Source organism: Bombina bombina, chromosome 3 (assembly GCF_027579735.1).
Source record: "Bombina bombina isolate aBomBom1 chromosome 3, aBomBom1.pri, whole genome shotgun sequence".
Taxonomy (NCBI): Eukaryota; Metazoa; Chordata; class Amphibia; order Anura; family Bombinatoridae; genus Bombina; species Bombina bombina.
This window is the reverse complement of record NC_069501.1, coordinates 101,570,678-101,589,414: the sequence shown is the minus strand read 5'-3', so window position 1 is coordinate 101,589,414 and position 18,737 is coordinate 101,570,678. Positions and strand designations below refer to the sequence as shown.

The following is an 18,737-nucleotide window of genomic DNA, read 5'->3' as shown; positions in this document are numbered from 1 at the left end:
GTGGCGGATTGCAGTTATCACGATCCGATCAGGATGATTGACACCCCCTGTGCAGATTAAGCGCTATTGACATGATTTCTGTGCCCTGTAGGTATTAGTGCTGTTACTACTGAACACGCTGAGGGCAGGTGCACATATTGTCTGTATTTTGTCTTGCAGGGACATAGAGTACAAAGACCTGCAGCTGTCATTAGAACAGGTAACTGTTTCAAAGACCCCATTTTCATGCAGGGCCGCCATGACTACCTCACAGGAACCGCGTAGGCCGGCCAAGCTAAAAACAACTAAAGTGAAGTCCAAGCCCAGAACAAATCCGTATCCACAGGTAACTTGTCAACAATGGATTTCAGTTGGTTAGTAGCCTAAAGTTTACAGCAATAAAGTCCAACAAGTATTTACAAGAATATTACTTACATTAAAATATAAGGCAAGCCTAGATACATGTACTAATGTGAAACGTACTACTAGTAAAGCACTGCTGGATAGTTTATTGATGTACCATATTGTGACAGGGTCTCAATATTAAGCCTCAGTAGTATGCCAAGTGTTCAGTGTTGAGTCAAGTACTCACATTAGATCTATATGATCACTGCAGATCCAAGATAAACCTCCAATATTGTGTGAAGTTCCACACATAGCTTTTTGTAGGATTCCAAATTCAAAGCTAAATCAAGTAGGTTTAAAGAATAAATCAGTGATAATCACCTATCACACGCTTTACAAAAGCATTAGCAGCACAGTAAAACCAGACTGCCCTGATCTTGTGGGATTTTCATTGGTTGAGAGGTCTGCCTGTATCTTCCCTAGACAGGGCACATCCCTTTTTTATTTAAGAACCCTGTTCACAGCTCTCTCACTTCCAGCAAATGTTTTGGGGTGTCTGCTATATCTTGCTCTGGTGACAACTCAATACCAGTATTTCAATTACTCAAAATCAGTTTTCAAGCACATTGTCTTTGGATTTTTGGGCGGTTTAAAATTCTAAGCCTCTCTTTCAATTATTGCCTTTTCTGTGTATAGAAGTTAGTATTACTATAAAAGACTTCAGGTCCTAAGTATTTTTTACAGATACTCATCTACACATGTAAAAATCAAAATCAAATTTTTTCATGAGATCTTGCATTTAGAAACCACTCAACTTTCATCATGTGTAACAAAGATTGAATTACTACCTAGCTAATTGCTTCAAACTTCATACATCAATTCTCAATGAAAAAACATGCTGCTGTCGTGAAAGGTTAACAAGATATTTGTATGTTTGTATATATTTCATTTCAGGGGGAAATAGCAGTCAGTATCTAGTTTATTTACTATGACACTACTGATATTGTATGATTATAAAACACAGAATCCTCAGTATTATTGCAGTCTACAGTCATTAAAATGTACAGACTTCAGATTAAAGTATTGTATTCCATAACTTCAAATATTTAAATGTTCCATTTGATTTTGATTTTTTCTTAAATATATAGAAAATTTTAATCTGTATAGGGTATGGTGTAGTGATGAAATTCAATAAAGAGAACTAGGGGTATTAACCATGTTTACATTTTAGATATTATTAAGTGGCTGAGATAACTAAGGGCTAGATTACAAGTGGAGCTCTATTTATCACTCCCACTCGTGCATTAACTATGCCCAACTACGGCTTTTTGCTCACGCGTATTACAAGTTGAAAGCAAAATATTTTTACATTCCAATATTCTTCACATAGAATATGTTCTATTTATTCATATATACATATATACACATATAAATACATATATACACATATAAATACATATATACTGATATCAATACATAAATACATATGTACTTATATATATATATATATATATATATATAGATAGATAGATAGATAGATAGATAGATAGATAGATATAGATAGATAGATAGATATACATATTCAGACATGTGCATGCATTTTAATGTTAAAGCCCTTTGAAATACTTTTTATTAACATCTGAGACCTCATATCTTTGAGCCCTTATAGCTTTTTAGCACGCCACTCTTAATCTAGCCTATTTAACTCCACTAAATTTTATAATGTGCTTTCTTTACTACTAAGTTAACCCCTTCCTGCTCTTAGGATGTTCTATGTTGTCCTAACTGTACTGGGCTTTAGCACCCTTAGACTTTTTGCTTAAGTCATACTTTGATGTAAAACAGAATAAAATGCCACTGTTGTTTTTTATTGTAAAACATTGTAATTAAATGTTAGAGTACATAAGGAATTCTAATCTACATTTCAGTCCATCAGAATTTCCATGTATACAATTTATTTTTCCATGGTTCAGATAGGGTCTACAATTAAAAAAATGTTCAACGCAGTAAAATGCCTAATGCTAGCTGAAAAGGTATCTTGATATATTTTATTTTTATTTTTCAGCAATACAGCTCATTCAACAATGAAAGACTGGAATGTTCCCAGTTGGGAAACTGGAAAGGAAGTACCACACTAAGTACTTCCACCAATCAAGAACATAGTGTCCATTCAGAAAACACAGAACTTGTATACACCCCCACCTATGGCTTGCCATTCCCATACCATTATGGACACTTTCCCGTGGAGTCACATGTCCTTAATAACAAAAAGCAAGTGATGCCTCCCCGTTTTGGGCAATCCCAAGGATCACCATGTGAAGTGGCAAGATTTTTCTTCAGCACACTGCAAACAGGGGGCGAGTGTCGCTGGCATTATGCCAACCCATTAGCACCAAGCTCTCCAACTAAACCTATTCACGAACAACAAATAAATCAAGCTCGACATCCCCTGGCTCAAAATTATGAAGGTTAGTTTGATTTTGAGAATATATATATATATATATATATATATATATATATATATATATATATACAGTATAATACTGTAAATATATACAGTATATATATATATCACTTTTCCCTATATCTATAATTGAGTGGACTTGCAACTTTTTGCCACTGGGCTAGCAACTTTTAACCCCTGACTAGTAAAATATATATATATATATAATATATATATATATACACACATACACACTTTTATTATTTTTGTATTTACAAACAAACGGTTCTGATAAAGGAAATGTCTATGCATTAGCGTATAAATCTATAATTAAAAGGGGGAAATATTCCATTAATATAGAGAGAAATGGTTTCAATGTGGCTGTTAGAATACATAAGGAATTCTGATCCATATTTCAGTCCATCAGAATTTCCATGTATACAATTTATTTTTTTCATGATTTAGATAGGGTCTAAAATTTAAAAAAAATACATATATTATCAAAACCACTATATGGCAGCAGTGTTTGCACAATGTATAACATTGTTTGAAGCATTGTTGCAAAACTACTGCCATATAGTGCTCAAGACAAAGGCACTCCTCTTAGCCTACCTAGGTATGGTCTTCAACAAAGGATACAAAGGGAATAAAGTAATTTTTTTCAGGAGTTTTTAAATCAGCAGCTTTGACCCTACTGTCTGTTTCAAACATCATTCAGTGTCTGCCCACATGTTTTTTGTATTTTTTTATAATAAAGGTTTTGCACAGCCTTAGTTAACCTATTGATACTGGAAGTATATTGAAAGGTTTGTTTTTGAATTCAATGCTTTATCTGAATCATGAAACTTTAATTTTTACTTTAGTGGCCCTTTAGAAGAGTCCTCTGAATGGAACTGGGGACAGAGGGCTATCTTACTTAAAATTAGCCCTGTGCAACTGGACATTAGAAAATAGATTAGTATTCTAAAATATGTATCTGTGGACCTGGGGCGCGATCCGATAAAGATCGTAGTTTGCGGCGCAAGTGAGGGAACCCCCGCCGCCTGTAGTTTCAGCTCGCAACTCGAGCTATCCTATATACGGCGCAGTCAGATGCTAAAGTGCCGTAAGTCGGATAAACCAGCGATGTCCAGAAATCTGCGTAAGTACAAATTTCTGGAGTCGCCAGTGACTTACGGTACTTTAGAAACTGCCGGCGCCTACAAAACCTGACTAAATTATTAAATCTCCCGTACTGTCTAACATGCCTCCCAAACATAGCCCGACATCTCTAACCCTCTATCCGCTATCCCCCCTCACTATCCTAACAATAAAAAATGTATTAACCCCTAAACCGCCGCTACCGGACCCCGCTGCACCTAATAAAGTTATTAACCCCTAAACCGCCGTTCCCGGACCCCGCTGCCACCTACATTATCTATATTACCCCCTAATGTGAGCTCCTACCCCGCCACCACCTACATTAACTACCCCCTAATGTGAGCTCCTACCCCGCCGCCACCTACATTAACTACCCCCTAATGTGAGCCCCTTACACCGCCGCCAGCTATATTAAAATTATTAACCCCTAATCTAATCCCCCTACCCCACCGCCAGCTATATTAAAATTATTAACCCCTAATTTAATCCCCCTACCCCGCCGCCAGCTATATTAAATTAATTAACCCCTAATCTAATCCCCCTACACCGCCGCCAGCTATATTAATTACATTAACCCCTAATTTAATCCCCCTACACCGTCGCCAGTTATATTAAATGTATTAACCCCTAATTTAATCCCCCTACACTGCAGCCAGCTATATTAAATTAATTAACCCCTAATCTAATCCCCCTATACCGCCGCCAGCTATTTAAATACATTAACCCCTAATCTAATCCCCCTATACCGCCGCCAGCTATATTAACTATATTAACCCTAATTATATTAGGGTTAATATAGTTAATATAGTTATTATATTATATATATTAACTATATTAACCCTAATTATATTAGGGTTAATATAGTTAATATAGTTATTATATTATATATATTAACTATATTAACCCTAATCTGCTCCCCCTAACACCACCGCCGACCCCTGTATTATATTTATTAACCCCTAATCTGCCCCCCTCAACGTCGCCTCCACCTGCCTACACTTATTAACCCCTAATCTGCCGACCGCAAAGCGCCGCCAGCAAAGTTATCCTTATGTACCCCTAATCTGCTGCCCCTAACACCGCCGATCCCTATATTATATTTATTAACCCCTAATCTGCCCCCCACAATGTCGCCTCCACCTGCCTACACTTATTAACCCCTAATCTGCCGAGCAGACCTGAGCGCTACTATAATAACGTTATTAACCCCTAATCCGCATCACTAACCCTATAATAAATAGTATTAACCCCTAATCTGCCCTCCCTAGCATCGCCGACACCTAACTGCAATTATTAACCCCTAATCTGCCGACCGGAGCTCACCGCTACTCTAATAAATGTATTAACCCCTAAAGCTAAGTCTAACCCTAACACTAACACCCCCCTAAGTTAAATATAATTTACATCTAACGAAATTAATTAACTCTTATTAAATAAATTATTCCTATTTAAAGATAAAAACTTACCTGTAAAATAAATCCTAATATAGCTACAATATAAATTATAATTATATTGTAGCTATTTTAGGATTAATATTTATTTTACAGGCAACTTTGTAATTATTTTAACCAGGTACAATAGCTATTAAATAGTTAAGAACTATTTAATAGCTAAAATAGTTAAAATAATTACAAAATTACCTGTAAAATAAATACTAACCTAAGTTACAATTAAACCTAACACTACACTATCAATAAATTAATTAAATAAACTACCTACAATTACCTACAATTAACCTAACACTACACTATCAATAAATTAATTAAGTACAATTCCTACAAATAAATACAATTAAATAAACTAGCTAAAGTACAAAAAATAAAAAAGAACTAAGTTACAAAAAATAAAAAAATATTTACAAACATAAGAAAAATATTACAACAATTTTAAACTAATTACACCTACTCTAAGCCCCCTAATAAAACAACAAAGCCCCCCAAAATAAAAAATGCCCTACCCTATTCTAAATTACTAAAGTTAAAAGCTCTTTCACCTTACCAGCCCTGAACAGGGCCCTTTGCGGGGCATGCCCCAAGAAGTTCAGCTCTTTTGCCTGTAAAAAAAAACATTCAATACCCCCCCCCAACATTACAACCCACTACCCACATACCCCTAATCTAACCCAAACCCCCCTTAAATAAACCTAACACTAAGCCCCTGAAGATCTTCCTACCTTGTCTTCACCTCACCGGGTATCACCGATCGGTCCTGGCTCCGATATCTTCATCCAACCCAAGCGGGGGCTAGACATCCACTGAAGAAGTCCAGAAGAGGGTCCAAAGTCTTCATCCTATCCGGGAAGAAGAGGCGATCCGGACCAGCAACCATCTTGATCCAAGCGGCATCTTCTATCTTCATCCGATGACGACCGGCTCCATCCTGAAGACCTCCACCGCGGACCCATCTTCTTCCGGCGACGTCCAACTGAAGAATGACGGTTCCTTTAAGGGACGTCATCCAAGATGGCGTCCCTCGAATTCCGATCAGCCAATCGGAATTAAGGTAGGAATATTCTGATTGGCTGATGGAATCAGCCAATCAGAATCAAGTTCAATCCGATTGGCTGATCCAATCAGCCAATCAGATTGAGTTCGCATTCTATTGGCTGATCGGAACAGCCAATAGAATGTGAGCTCAATCTGATTGGCTGATTGGATCAGGCAATCGGATTGAACTTGATTCTGCTTGACTGATTCCATCAGCCAATCAGAATATTCCTACCTTAATTCCGATTGGCTGATAGAATCCTATCAGCCAATCGGAATTCGAGGGACGCCATCTTGGATGACGTCCCTTAAAGGAACCGTCATTCTTCAGTTGGACGTCGCCGGAAGAAGATGGGTCCGCGGTGGAGGTCTTCAGGATGGAGCTGGTCGTCATCGGATGAAGATAGAAGATGCCGCTTGGATCAAGATGGTTGCCGGTCCGGATCGCCTCTTCTTCCCGGATAGGATGAAGACTTTGGACCCTCTTCTGGACTTCTTCAGTGGATGTCTAGCCCCCGCTTGGGTTGGATGAAGATATCGGAGCCAGGACCGATCGGTGATACCCGGTGAGGTGAAGACAAGGTAGGAAGATCTTCAGGGGCTTAGTGTTAGGTTTATTTAAGGGGGGTTTGGGTTAGATTAGGGGTATGTGGGTGGTGGGTTGTAATGTTGGGGGGGGGTATTGTATGTTTTTTTTTACAGGCAAAAGAGCTGAACTTCTTGGGGCATGCCCCGCAAAGGGCCCTGTTCAGGGCTGGTAAGGTGAAAGAGCTTTTAACTTTAGTAATTTAGAATAGGGTAGGGCATTTTTTATTTTGGGGGGCTTTGTTGTTTTATTAGGGGGCTTAGAGTAGGTGTAATTAGTTTAAAATTGTTGTAATATTTTTCTTATGTTTGTAAATATTTTTTTATTTTTTGTAACTTAGTTCTTTTTTATTTTTTGTACTTTAGCTAGTTTGTTTAATTGTATTTATTTGTAGGAATTGTATTTAATTAATTTATTGATAGTGTAGTGTTAGGTTAATTGTAGGTAATTGTAGGTAGTTTATTTAATTAATTTATTGATAGTGTAGTGTTAGGTTTAATTGTAACTTAGGTTAGTATTTATTTACAGGTAATTTTGTAATTATTTTAACTATTTTAGCTATTAAATAGTTCTTAACTATTTAATAGCTATTGTACCTGGTTAAAATAATTACAAAGTTGCCTGTAAAATAAATATTAATCCTAAAATAGCTACAATGTAATTATAATTTATATTGTAGCTATATTAGGATTTATTTTACAGGTAAGTATTTATCTTTAAATCGGAATAATTTATTTAATAAGAGTTAATTAATTTTGTTAGATGTAAATTATATTTAACTTAGGGGGTGTTAGTGTTAGGGTTAGACTTAGCTTTAGGGGTTAATACATTTATTAGAGTAGCGGTGAGCTCCGGTCGGCAGATTAGGGGTTAATAATTGAAGTTAGGTGTCGGCGATGTTAGGGAGGGCAGATTAGGGGTTAATACTATTTATTATAGGGTTAGTGATGCGGATTAGGGGCTAATAACTTTATTATAGTAGCGCTCAGGTCCGCTCGGCAGATTAGGGGTTAATAAGTGTAGGCAGGTGGAGGCGACGTTGTGGGGGGCAGATTAGGGGTTAATAAATATAATATAGGGGTCGGCGGTGTTAGGGGCAGGAGATTAGGGGTACATAAGGATAATGTAAGTAGCGGCGGTGTACTGAGCGGCAGATTAGGGGTTAAAAATAATATGCAGGGGTCAGCGATAGCGGGGGCGGCAGATTAGGGGTTAATAAGTGTAAGGTTAGGGGTGTTTAGACTCGGGGTACATGTTAGGGTGTTAGGTGCAGACGTAGGAAGGGTTTCCCCATAGCAAACAATGGGGCTGCGTTAAGAGCTGAACGTGGCTTTTTTGCAGGTGTTAGGTTTTTTTTCAGCTCAAACAGCCCCATTGTTTCCTATGGGGGAATCGTGCACGAGCACGTTTTTGAGGCTGGCCGCGTCCGTAAGCACCGCTGGTATTGAGAGTTGAAGCTGCGTTAAAAATGCTCTACGCTCCTTTTTTGGAGCCTAACGCAGCCTTTATGTGGACTCTCAATACCAGAGTTATTTTTATGGTGCGGCCAGAAAAAAGCCGGCGTTATTTTTTCGGGTCGTTACCGACAAAACTCCAAATCTAGCGGTTAGGGTTTATATTTATTTTACAGGTAACTTGGTATTTATTTTAACTAGGTACAATAGCTATTAAATAGTTAATAACTATTTAATAGCTACCTAGTTAAAATAATTACCAAATTTACCTGTAAAATAAATCCTAACCTAAGTTCCAAATACACCTACACTATCAATAAATTAAATAAACTACAAATATCTAAACTAAAATACAATTAAATAAACTAAACTAAATTACAAAAAATAAAAAAAAGATTACAAGATTTTTAAGCTAATTACACCTATTCTAAGCCCCCTAATAAAATAATAAAGCCCCCCAAAATAAAAAAATTTCCCTACCCTATTCTAAATTAAAAAAGTTAACAGCTCTATTACCTTACCAGCCCTTAAAAGGGCCTTTTGCGGGGCATTCCCCAAAGAAATCAGCTCTTTTGCCTGTAAAAACAAACAAACACAATACCACCCCCCAACATTACAACCCACCACCCACATACCCCTACTCTAAACCCACCCAAACCCCCTTAAATAAACCTAACACTACCCCCCTGAAGATCTCCCTACCTTGTCTTCACCCCGCCGGGCAGAACTCTTCATCCGATCCGGGCGATGTCTTCAATCAAGCGGCAGAGAAGAAGTCTTCCATCCGGCAATGTCTTCATCCAAGCGGCAAAGAAGTCTTCCATCCGGCAATGTCTTCAATCAAGCGGCAGAGAAGAGGTCCCCCATCGGGGCGAAATTTTCTTCCAAGCGGCATCTTCAATCTTCTTTCTTCGCTCCTTCGACGCGGAACATCCATCCGGCACGACGACTTCCCGACGAATGAGGTTCCTTTAAATGACGTCATCCAAGAGGGCGTCCGTCGAATTCCGATTGGCTGATAGGATTCTATCAGCCAATCGGAATTAAGGTAGAAAAATCTGATTGGCTGATTCAATCAGCCAATCAGATTCAAGTTCAATCCGATTGGCTGAACCAATCAGCCAATCGGATTGAACTTGAATCTGATTGGCTGATTCAATCAGCCAATCAGATTTTTCTACCTTAATTCCGATTGGCTGATAGAATCCTATCAGCCAATCGGAATTCGACAGACGCCATCTTGGATGAAGTCATTTAAAGGAACCTCATTCATCGGGAAGTCGTCATGCCGGATGGATGTTCCGCGTCGGAGGAGCAAAGAAAGAAGATTGAAGATACCGCTTGGAAGAAAACTTCGCCCCGATGGGGGACCTCTTCTCTGCCGCTTGATTGAAGACATCGCCGGATGGAAGACTTCTTCTCTGTCGCTTGATTGAAGACATCGCCCGGATCGGATGAAGAGTTTTGCCCGGCTGGGTGAAGACAAGGTAGGGAGATCTTCAGGGGGGTAGTGTTAGGGTTATTTAAGGGGGGTTTGGGTGGGTTTAGAGTAGGGGTATGTGGGTGGTGGGTTGTAATGTTGGAGGGTGGTATTGTGGGGGGGTTTTACAGGCAAAAGAACTGATTTCTTTGGGGCATGCCCCGCAAAAGGCCCTTTTAAGGGCTGGTAAGGTAAAAGAGCTCTTAACTTTTTTAATTTAGAATAGGGTAGGGAAATATTTTTATTTTGGGGGGCTTTATTATTTTATTAGGGGGCTTAGAATAGGTGTAATTAGCTTAAAAATCTTGTAATCTTTTTTTATTTTTTGTAATTTAGTGGGGGTTTTTTGTGTAATTTAGTTTAGTTTATTTAACTGTATTTTAGTTTAGATATGTGTAGTTTATTTAATTTATTGATAGTGTAGGTGTATTTGGAACTTAGGTTAGGATTTATTTTACAGGTAAATTGGTAATTATTTTAACTAGGTAGCTATTAAATAGTTATTAACTATTTAATAGCTATTGTACCTAGTTAAAATAAATACCAAGTTACCTGTAAAATAAATGTAAACCCTAAAATAGCTACAATGTAATTATTAATTACATTGTAGCTATCATACGCCTAGATTTAGAGTTTTGCGGCCAAAGGGGTGCGTTAGCTACGCGTGTTTTTTTTCGCCCGCACCTTTTAAACAACGCTGGTATTTAGAGTTCTCAGAAGGGCTGCGTTAGGCTCCAAAAAGGGAGCGTAGAGCATAATTTACCGCCACTGCAACTCTAAATACCAGCTATGCTTACGGACGCGGCCAGCTTCAAAAACGTGCTCGTGCACGATATCCCCATAGGAAACAATGGGGCAGTTTGAGCTGAAAAAAAATCTAACACCTGCAAAAAAGCAGCGTTCAGCTCCTAACGCAGCCCCATTGTTTCCTATGGGGAAACACTTCCTAAGTCTACACCTAACACCCTAACATGAACCCCGAGTCTAAACACCCCTAACCTTACACTTATTAACCCCTAATCTGCCGCCCCCGCTATTGCTGACCCCTGCATATTTTTAACCCCTAATCTGCCGCTCCGTACACCGCCGCAACCTTCGTTATCCCTATGTACCCCTAATCTGCTGCCCCTAACACTGCCAACCCCTATATTATATTTATTAACCCCTAATCTGCCCCCCCAACGTCGCCGCCACCTACCTACAATTATTAACCCCTAATCTGCCAACCGGACCTCACCGCTACTCTAATAAATGTATTAACCCTTAAAGCTAAGCCTAACCCTAACAATAACACCCCCCTAAGTTAAATATAATTTTATTCTAACAAAATAAAATAATTCTTATTAAATAAATTATTCCTATTTAAAGCTAAATACTTACCTGTAAAATAAACCCTAATATAGCTACAATATAAATAATAATTATATTGTAGCTATTTTAGGATTTATATTTATTTTACAGGCAACTTTGTATTTATTTTAACCATGTACAATAGCTATTAAATAGTTAACAACTATTTAATAGTTACCTAGTTAAAATAATTACAAAATTACCTGTAAAATAAATCCTAACCTAAGTTACAATTAAACCTAACACTACACTATCAATAAATTAATTAAATAAACTACCTACAATTATCTACAATTAAATCAACTAAACTAAATTACAAAAAAAAACAAAACACTAAATTACAAAAAATAACAAAAGATTACAAGAATTTTAAACTAATTACACCTACTCTAAGCCCCCTAAAAAAATAACAAAGCCCCCCAAAATAAAAAAATACCCTATCCTATTCTAAAATAAAAGTTTTACAGCTCTTTTACATTACCAGCCCTTAAAAGGGCCTTTTGCGGGGCATGCCCCAAAGAATTCTGCTCTTTTGCCTGTAAAAAAACAATACAATACCCCCCCCAACATTACAACCCACCACCCACATACCCCTAATCTAACCCATACCCCAAATCTTCCTACCTTGTCTTCACCACGCCGGGTATCACCGATCCGTCCAGAAGAGGGTCCGAAGTCTTCATCCTATCCGGCAAGAAGAGGTCCAGAAGAGGGTCCGAAGTCTTCATCCTATCCGGCAAGAAGAGGGCATCCGGACCGGTAGACATCTTCATCCAGGCGGCATCTTCTATCTTCTTCCATCCGGCGTGGGACCATCTTGAAGCAGCCGACGCGGATCCATCCTCTTCTAACGACGTCCGAATGAAGGTTCCTTTAAGGGACGTCATCCAAGATGGCGTCCCTCGAATTCAGATTGGCTGATAGGATAAGGGCTGGTAAAAGAGCTGATTTCTTTGAGGAAATGCCCCGCAAAAAGCCCTTTTAAGGGCTGGCAATAGAGCTGTTACTTTGGGGCAATGTCACGCAAAAGGCCCTTTTAAGGGCTGGTAATAGAGGTAATTACTTTAGGGGGATTAGATTAGGGGTTAATGTATTTAATATAGCTGGCGGCGGTGTAGGGGGATTAAATTAGGGGTTAATGTAATTAATATAGCTGGCTGCGGGGTAGGGGGATTAAATTAGGGGTTAATGTAATTAATATAGCTGGCAGCGGTATAGGGGGATTAAATTAGGGGTTAATGTAATTAATATAGCTGGCAGCAGTGTAGGGGGATTAAATTAGGGGTTAATAATTTTAATATAGCTGGCGGCGGGGTAGGAGCTCACATTAGGGGGTAGGTAATATAGATGGTGGTGGTGTAAGGGGCTCACATTAGGGGGTAGGTAATGTAGATGGCAGCGGTGTAAGGGGCTCACATTAGGGGGTATGTAATGTAGCTGGCGACGGTGTAGGGGGATCACATTAGGGGGTTATACTTTTAATGTAGGTGGCGGCAGGGTCCGGGAGCGGCGGTTTAGGGGTTAAATACTTTATTAGGGATTGCGGCGGGGGATCGCGGTTGACAGGTAGATAGACATTATGCATGCATTAGGTTTTATTTAGCAGATCGCGGTTGACAGGTAGATAGACATTGCGCATGCGTTAGGTGTTAGGTTTTATTTAGCAGATCGCGGTTGACAGGTAGATAGACATTGCGCATGCGTTAGGTGTTAGGTTTTATTTGGCAGGTAGTTTAGGGAGTTAAGGGGCTCCAATAGACAGCGTAAGGCTTACTACGGCTGCATTTTGTGGCGAGGTGAAAATGGAGTAAGATTTCTCCATTTTCGCCACGTAAGTCCTTACGCTGTATATTGGATACCAAACTGCGCGGGTTTGGTATACCTGCCTATGGGCCAAAAAACTACGGCCGAAGGCAGAAATATACGAGCGTAACTTCTAGGTTACGCCGTATATAGGATACCAAACCCACGCAAAATTTGGCGTTGCCGGCTTTTGCGGGCGACGCTGCATATCGGATCGAGGCCCTGATGTGTTAGGAAGTTGGCCATCATTATTTTATATAAGGTTGCCTCCCAGTTAGTATTTTTAAGGTTCATGTCAAAAGTTGCAAATAAAGATTAACTATCGAAATAAGGATGTTATCATGGTCAAACTTCTTCCATGTATGCTGTAATCTAAGGTGTTTATTACATATGCAATTTAAAACTACTTAAAACTACTTAAAAACAAAGATAGGATTAGTACAGAGTTATAATTAGCAAGGATCCACGCCTAAAAAGTGATTATTAATAAAAACAATAGTAAACACAATGATAAAGCCTGCAACAATGCATACAGTCTAAATGCAAATATGGGGAATGTTAATGTAAACCAATCCAAAATAGTGACCAAAAAATAATGTCCAAAAAATCCAAAAGTCCAAATAAATCCAAATGCACAGACAAAATAGTGAAAAAAATATAGTGAAAAAAATCCAATTGTACCGTCAAATTATTGAGGAAAACAAATAAAAAAATCACAAAAAACAAAGAATCAGTAGAAAACGGTGTAAAATGTGACGAGTGATGACTTCAACCAATGTTGTAAACTAATATAAATTGAGCCAAAAGAAAAATTCAACGTGATAATGAGTCAAAACTGTGGGATAATTAAATGTGAAAAAGTCCAGTATTCAAGATGTGTCCAATGTGATGGTAGTGGTTGTCCCTTGTTGCTGTGATACCCCAGGGAGGTAAGCCCCAGTGAAAAAGAGAAAAATAAAAACGATAACACTGTGGAATAAAAAACCTGTGGAGAAAGGATAAAATACAATGTGTAGAAAATTTACAAATGTATATACCAACTGAAATAAGGCTTACCAGTGCAGGTCTACGCTTTTCGGTCCTGTATAGGCCTTTATCAAGACTGCTTTTAAAATAAAGATAAGAGAACAAAGAAAAATTGATAATAGGAGTAAATTAGAAAGTTGCTTAAAATTTCATGCTCTATCTGAATCATGAAAGAAAAAAATTAGGTTCAATGTCCCTTTAACAGGACCAGCAACGGATTATGTCAGTGTCACTAGGAAGGTGAATTCATTATACTCTAGTTGGACAGACCATCTTACCCTAACAGCATTGACGGAGTATGAAACGACACTTCAGCTGCCCTCACGACCTCTCAGTCACATAGAGTCTCCAAACACGTTGATGACACTGCATCTTGGAGGTATAATGACTTTGAGGAGAACTTCTCCAATTGTACAGCTGCATCTGCCTGAAGAGTGAAAATGTCGAATGGATACTTTCAGTGACTCTATTTTATTTGGCCTGGAGAGCCTTATATCCTGGAACACTCTGTCTACCGTACTACACATACATACAGAAGAAGGGGATTGGGTAGTCAGATATATAGTCAGTATCTCTGTTATGCAGTATATTATTCAGTTTTTAGTTGTGTTTATATTAGATGTTATTTTTACCATTGCTTTATAAGATATTGGGAGCTCATTTCACCCTACTTCCTATGTTGACATCCTATCGCCTAGATTTAGAGTTTTGCGGCCAAAGGGGTGCGTTAGCTACGCATGCTTTTTTCTGGCCGCACCTTTTAAATACCGCTGGTATTTAGAGTTCACAGAATGGCTGCGTTAGGCTCCAAAAAAGGAGCGTAGAGGCATATTTACCGCAACTTCAACTCTCGATACCAGCGGTGCTTACGGACGCGGCCAGCTTCAAAAACGTGCTCGTGCACGATTCCCCCATAGGAAACAATGGGGCTGTTTGAGCTGAAAAAAAACCTAACACCTGCAAAAAAGCAGCGTTAAGCTCCTAATGCGGCCCCATTGTTTCCTATGGGGAAACACTTCCTAAGTCTGCACCTAACACCCTAACATGTACCCCGAGTCTAAACACCCCTAATCTTACACTTATTAACCCCTAATCTGCCGACCCCGCTATCGCTGACCCCTGCATATTATTTTTAACCCCTAATCTGCTGCTCCATACACCGCCGCCACCTTCATTATAGCTATGTACCCCTAATCTGCTGCCCCTAACACCGCCGACCCCTATATTATATTTATTAACCCCTAATCTGCCCCCCACAACGTCGCCGCCAGCTACCTACAATAATTAACCCCTAATCTTCCGACCGCATCTCACCGCTACTATAATAAATGTATTAACCCCTAATCCGCCTCACTCCCGCCTCAATAACCCTATAAGAAATAGTATTAACCCCTAATCTGCCCTCCCTAACATCGCCGACACCTAACTTCAATTATTAACCCCTAATCTGCTGACCGGAGCTCACCGCTACTATAATACATTTTTTAACCCCTAAAGCTAATTCTAACCCTAACCCTAACACCCCCCTAAATTAAATATAATTTTATTCTAACGAAATAAATTAACTCTTATTAAATAAATTAATCCTATTTAAATCTAAATACTTACCTGTAAAATAAACCCTAATATAGCTACAATATAAATTATAATTATATTGTAGCTATTTTAGGATTAATATTTATTTTACAGGCAACTTTGTATTTATTTTAACCAGGTACAATAGCTATTAAATAGTTAAGAACTATTTAATAGTTACCTAGTTAAAATAATTACAAATTACCTGTAAAATAAATCCTAACCTAAGTTACAATTAAACCTAACACTACACTATCAATAAATAAATTAAATAAACTACCTACAATTATCTACAATTAAACCTAACACTACACTATCAATAAATAAATTAAATACAATACCTACAAATAACTACAATTAAATAAACTAACTAAAGAACAAAAAAATAAAAAAGAACTGTTACAAAAAATAAAAAAATATTTACAAACATTAGAAAAATATTACAACAATTTTAAACTAATTACACCTACTCTAAGCCCCCTAATAAAATAACAAAGACCCCCAAAATAAAAAAATGCCCTACCCTATTCTAAATTCTAAAGTTCAAAGCTCTTTTACCTTACCAGCCCTGAAAAGGGCCATTTGCGGGGCATGCCCCAAATAATCCAGCTCTTTTGCCTGTAAAAAAAACATACAATACCCCCCACCCCAACATTACGGTTCCTTTAAGGGACGTCATCCAAGATGGCGTCCCTCGAATTCCGATTGGCTGATAGGATTCTATCAGCCAATCGGAATTTAGGTAGGAAAATTCAGCCAAAAAATCAGCCAATCAGATTGAGCTCACATTCTATTGGCTGTTCCAATCAGCCAATAGAATGCGAGCTCAATCTGATTGGCTGATCCATCAGCCAATCAGAATTTTCCTACCGGAAATTCGAGGGAAGCCATCTTGGTTGACGTCCCTTAAAGGAACCGTCATTCGTCGGGAAGTCTTCGGTGAAGATGGATGGATCCGCACTGGAGGTCTTGAAGATCAGCCGGTCGTCATCGGATTGAAGAACATAGAAGATGCGGCTTGGATGAAGATGTTTGCCGATCCGGATGTCCTCTTCTGCCCGCTTGGATCAAGATGGTTGCCGGTCCGGATCTACTCTTCTTCCCGGATAGGATGAAGACTTTGGAGCCTCTTCTGGACCTCTTCAGCCGCCACTTGATAGAAGACTTCAGCTGGATTATGGATCGCCAGCCCCCTCTTGGGCTTGGATGAAGACTTCAGAGGACGGATCGGTGAACCTGGTATGGTGAAGATAAGGTAGGAAGATCTTCAGGGGCTTAGTGTTAGGTTTATTTAAGGGGGGTTTGGGTTAGATTAGGGGTATGTGGGTGGTGGGTTGTAATGTTGGGGGGGGTATTGTATGTTTTTTTTTTTACAGGCAAAAGAGCTGAATTATTTGGGGCATGCCCCGCAAATGGCCCTTTTCAGGGCTGGTAAGGTAAAAGAGCTTTGAACGTTTTTAATTTAGAATAGGGTAGGGCATTTTTTTATTTTGGGGGTCTTTGTTATTTTATTAGGGGGCTTAGAGTAGGTGTAATTAGTTTAAAATTGTTGTAATATTTTTCTAATGTTTGTAAATATTTTTTTATTTTTTGTAACTTAGTTCTTTTTTATTTTTTGTACTTTAGTTAGTTTATTTAATTGTACTGTACTCTAAAGTACTCTAAAGTACACTAACACCCATAAACTACCTATGTACCCCTAAACCGAGGTCCCCCAACATCGCCGCCACTCGATTCAATTTTTTTAACCCCTAATCTGCCGACCGCCACCTACGTTATACTTATGTACCCCTAATCTGCTGCCCCTAACACCGCCGACCCATGTATTATATTTATTAACCCCTAATCTGCCCCCCACAACGTCGCCGCCAACTCCCTACAATAATTAACCCCTAATCTGCTGACCGCAAAGCGCCGCCACCTACATTATAGCTATGTACCCCTAATCTGCTGCCCCTAACACCGCCGACCCCTATATTATATTTATTAACCCCTAATCTGCCCCCCACAACGTCGCCTCCACCTGCCTACACTTATTAACCCCTAATCTGCCGACCGGACCGCACCGCTACTATAATAAAGTTATTAACCCCTAATCCGCATCACTAACCCTATAATAAATAGTATTAACCCCTAATCTGTCCTCCCTAACATCGCCGACACCTAACTTCAAACATTAACCCCTAATCTGCCGACCAGAGCTCACCGCTATTCTAATAAATGTATTAACCCCTAAAGCTAAGTCTAACTCTAACACTAACACCCCCCTAAATTAAATATAATTTTAATCTAACAAAATTAATTAACTCTTATTAAATAAATTATTCCTATTTAAAACTAAATATAAATCCTAATATAGCTACAATATAAATTATAATTACATTGTAGCTATTTTAGGATTAATATTTATTTTACAGGCAACTTTGTAATTATTTTAACCAGGTACAATAGCTATTAAATAGTTAAGAACTATTTAATAGTTACCTAGTTAAAATAATTACAAATTTACCTGTAAAATAAATCCTAACCTAAGTTACAATTAAACCTAACACTATACTATCATTAAATTAATTAAATAAAATACCTACAATTAAACCTAACACTACACTATCAATAAATTAATTAAATACAATATCTACAAATAACTACAATGAAATAAACTAACTAAAGTACAAAAAATAAAAAAGAACTAAGTTACAAAAAATAAAAAAATATCTACAAACATAAGAAAAATATTACAACAATTTTAAACTAATTACACCTATTCTAAGCCCCCTAATAAAATAACAAAGACCCCCAAAATAACAAAATGCCCTACCCTATTCTAAATTACTAAAGTTCAAAGCTCTTTTACCTTACCAGCCCTGAACAGGGCCCTTTGCGGGGCATGCCCCAAGAAGTTCAGCTCTTTTGCCTGTAAAAAAAACATACAATACCCCCCCCAACATTACAACCCACCACCCACATACCCCTAATCTAATCCAAACCCCCCTTAAATAAACCTAACACTAAGCCCCTGAAGATCTTCCTACCTTATCTTCACCATACCAGGTTCACTGATCCGTCCTGA

The 18,737-nt window shown here is 38.3% G+C and overlaps 1 protein-coding gene across 2 annotated transcripts in view; it reads left to right on the top strand.

Moving 5' to 3' along the window:
- Positions 1–18,737, top strand: part of SIM2 (SIM bHLH transcription factor 2) — a 210,843-nt gene that overhangs the window by 177,665 nt on the left and 14,441 nt on the right. Inside the window, exons 9-11 of one of the 2 annotated variants that reach the window (XM_053704540.1) lie at positions 160–325; positions 2,390–2,792; positions 3,891–3,934. In XM_053704540.1, coding sequence (XP_053560515.1) covers positions 160–325; positions 2,390–2,792; positions 3,891–3,934 — 613 coding nt within the window. The remainder of the gene's footprint in view (positions 1–159; positions 326–2,389; positions 2,793–3,890; positions 3,935–18,737) is intronic. The other variant, XM_053704539.1, reaches the window with a different exon arrangement.